This window comes from Otolemur garnettii, unplaced genomic scaffold (assembly GCF_000181295.1).
Source record: "Otolemur garnettii isolate 467f Iridium unplaced genomic scaffold, OtoGar3 scaffold00065, whole genome shotgun sequence".
Lineage (NCBI taxonomy): Eukaryota > Metazoa > Chordata > Mammalia > Primates > Galagidae > Otolemur > Otolemur garnettii.
In genome coordinates this window covers 1,077,729-1,080,600 of record NW_003852460.1, presented here as the reverse complement: position 1 = coordinate 1,080,600, position 2,872 = coordinate 1,077,729, and the positions used below count along the sequence as shown (strand labels likewise).

Genomic DNA, 2,872 nt, shown 5'->3' with positions numbered 1-2,872 from the left:
GCAGAAGCGGGTTCCCAGGGACCCTGCAGAGGCTAGGCCAGGGAGGGGCCCAAATCTCAACTGAGGGCCGGCAGGTGCTCCAGTCTGAGCAGAAACCCCTGCACGTGCGTGACGAGTTCAGGGACATGGAGCCTTCCTGGCTGTGTGGGTGCCGTAAGGGGGCTTAGGAAGGCGTGCAGTGAGGGCGCACGGCGGAGCTCTACGGACAGGGAGACCGCGCAGGCGCTGTGGACGCAGCACAGGACAGATGCAAACGCGAAGTCCGCGGAGCTGACTGGGGCATTAGGGTGCTGCTGCTGGACCCCCAGGCGGGATGAAGGGTAACAGCGAGTGGGTAAAAAGCACTTTATTGGAGAAATGACAACACCCACCAAGGATCTCTCTGTCCCGCCCCCGCGAGCCCACACACAAATGTCGGTTCCGCCTGGCACCCAGCGGTGCAGGACTCCGCACGGGTTACGTTTCCTTCACGAGCCGCACCTCGGTCACCGTGCAGTCCTCTGGTTCGGCTGTGCCGGCCTCCCAGGCCATCTGCAGGCCAAGGGACGAAACTGCGTCAGTAAGCCGCAGACGAGAGAGCGACTCTGTCCCCAGAGCCCGAGGTGCCCACGCGCCCTCCCCTGTCGGCTCTGCCGGGTCACAGGCGGGGAGCGCGGCCTCCCTAGGCCCCCGATGGGCAGCGGACAGAGTGGGCTTCCTGGGCCAGGCCGCGGCCACCGCGTCCCCAGAACCACAGGAGGGGGAGCACCGCGTACCAGCTTGTCGTTGGGGAAGTGGTCGCTGATGGGGTCCTTCATGCGAGGGATGGGTGGGAAGATTTTCTGCGCCACCGAGTACCTTGGGGCAAAGCGATCTCGGCTCTGGATCCAGCACCGGCCAGCGCGTCCGAAGGGACAAGGGCTCAGCCCACATGCAGGGGGCTGTCTCCCTGCCCTCCAGCCCAGGAAACTCCCCGAGTCATCCCACGTGCCTTAGCAGGAGCGGGTGGCCCCCAAGAGCAGCGCGTAGCAGGTGTGACAGGACAGCGCTGATCCCTGCTGGCCCTTGGGACACACCTCGGCCAGGACCTCGCAACCCCTTTACAGATTACGGAGCGCTGAAGCGGATGGAGCGGGAGAGCATCGACTCCTGCAGTCCCCGGGCCTCATTGACAAACCGGGTTGCTCCAACTGACAGCTGGGCTGGGAGCTCAGCCTGGTGCTCCTCCCAGGCCACAGGTCACCGGCTTCTCCTTGCACTATCTCAAGCACTCTGGGCGAGGAGGACGGCCGTCCCTCCTCGACTCGGGACGCCCACGTGCCAGGTCCCAGCCCTTACCCTCTGGGTCCGCGCGCTTTCCCGTGTGCCCTTGCCGCAGGCGTCCCGGAAACTTGCCGGAGCCAGGGTGGCGCAGCGCGGACTTCGGGGGCTGGGAGCAGGGAGCTGCGGGCAGGGAGCTGCGCGCCGGGCCTCACCTTCTACAGAGCACCAGCGCCAGCAGCAGCGCCAGCAGCGCCCCCAGCGCGATCAGCAGAGACACTCGCCAGGTGCGAGCCTGTGGCGGCTCCTCCGGGTCACACACTGGGGGAGAAGGGTCACGTACAGGCCGCCCTGGGGTGTCCAGGGGTTGGTGTGCCCTCAGAGCCATGAGGTCTCCCCGGGCCTGAGAGAGAGGGAGGGCTGGGCAGCTGGGCGGACACTCCAAGAGGGAAATTTGGACGTTATGGCGGCCACCTCCTGCTAGGCACTGCAGTACCCCTTGCAGGGGGCCCCTTCCCCCAGCCCATCCCCTCCCCCCACTGAAGAACAGGGACACGAATGACACCCCCACCACCACCTCTGTCCAGCTAGTGTGAGGGGCTCGGAGAGGATGGGGGCCTTTGCTGCCCTCAGCAATTGGACAAGGTGTTGGGAATGTCCAGTGGCCTGGCCTTGACCTCATTACCCCGGCCAGGAGGGATGAGGATGGGCAGACCGGCCAGAGGGCCCACACATGGGACAGAGGCCCTCACAAGAGAGGGTCCCCTATGGCAGAGGGAGATCCCCTGCACCTCACATGGGAGAGGGACCGCCCATGGGAGGACAGACCACAGGAGAGGGACTGCCCACATATGAGAGGGAACGCCCACATGTGAGAGGGAACTCCCACACGTGAGAGGGAACGCCCACCGGAGAGGGACCGCCCTCTGGAGAGGGAACGCCCACACGTGAGAGGGACCGCCCACCGGAGAGGGATGCCCAATTGGCCTAGCAGGGTGGGTCCCCGACGACCCAGTCCTTGAATTTGATGGTATCCATCAAAATCCATCTCAGATTTTGTGCATGAATTTGGTTTTTTAAAGCATTGAAAGCTGCATCTTAATGACTGAGGTTTTTGGCAGTAGGGTCTTTGTGGATAGAACAGGAAAAGCTGAGACTGTGCCTGGGGCCCCTAAGCTAGTATGGCTGAGGGTCTTACAATAAAGAAGTTTATGACACAGACGCGGACATGGAGGAGAAGCCACTGGGGATAGAGGCAGAGATTGGAGTGATGTGGCCACAAGCCCAGGGATGTCTGGAGCCCCCAGGAGCTGGGAGAGGCAGGAAGGAGCCTCCCCTGGGGTCTGTGGAGGGAGCGGCCCTGAGACAACTGCACCTCAGACCCTTGGGCTCCAGCACTGGGGGCAGTTTAAGGCCCCAAGTCCTGCTCATTTGTTTGAGAGCCCTAGAACACCCACATCCAGTGTCTCCAGAGTGCCGGGGCCTGGATGTCTGGAGTGTCCTCCCCCCGAGTCTTCAGAAAGAGGAGTACTGCTTGCATCCCAAGAGGAAGGTCTCAGGGACCTGTTTTTAGTACTGCCCTGGAAGCAATGGCAGGTTTTGTTCTTGGAGAATGATTCTCTCCATTTTTTTT

The 2,872-nt window shown here is 62.8% G+C and overlaps 1 protein-coding gene across 1 annotated transcript in view; it reads right to left on the bottom strand.

Moving 5' to 3' along the window:
- Positions 1-331: 331 nt before the first annotated feature.
- The window catches only part of IL3RA (interleukin 3 receptor subunit alpha), a 24,268-nt gene continuing 21,727 nt past the window's right edge, over positions 332-2,872 (bottom strand). Inside the window, exons 10-12 of the mRNA XM_012807138.2 lie at positions 1,455-1,560; positions 756-837; positions 332-531 (exon numbers count right to left, since the gene is read on the bottom strand). Coding sequence (XP_012662592.1) covers positions 457-531; positions 756-837; positions 1,455-1,560 — 263 coding nt within the window. The 3' untranslated portion in view covers positions 332-456. The remainder of the gene's footprint in view (positions 532-755; positions 838-1,454; positions 1,561-2,872) is intronic.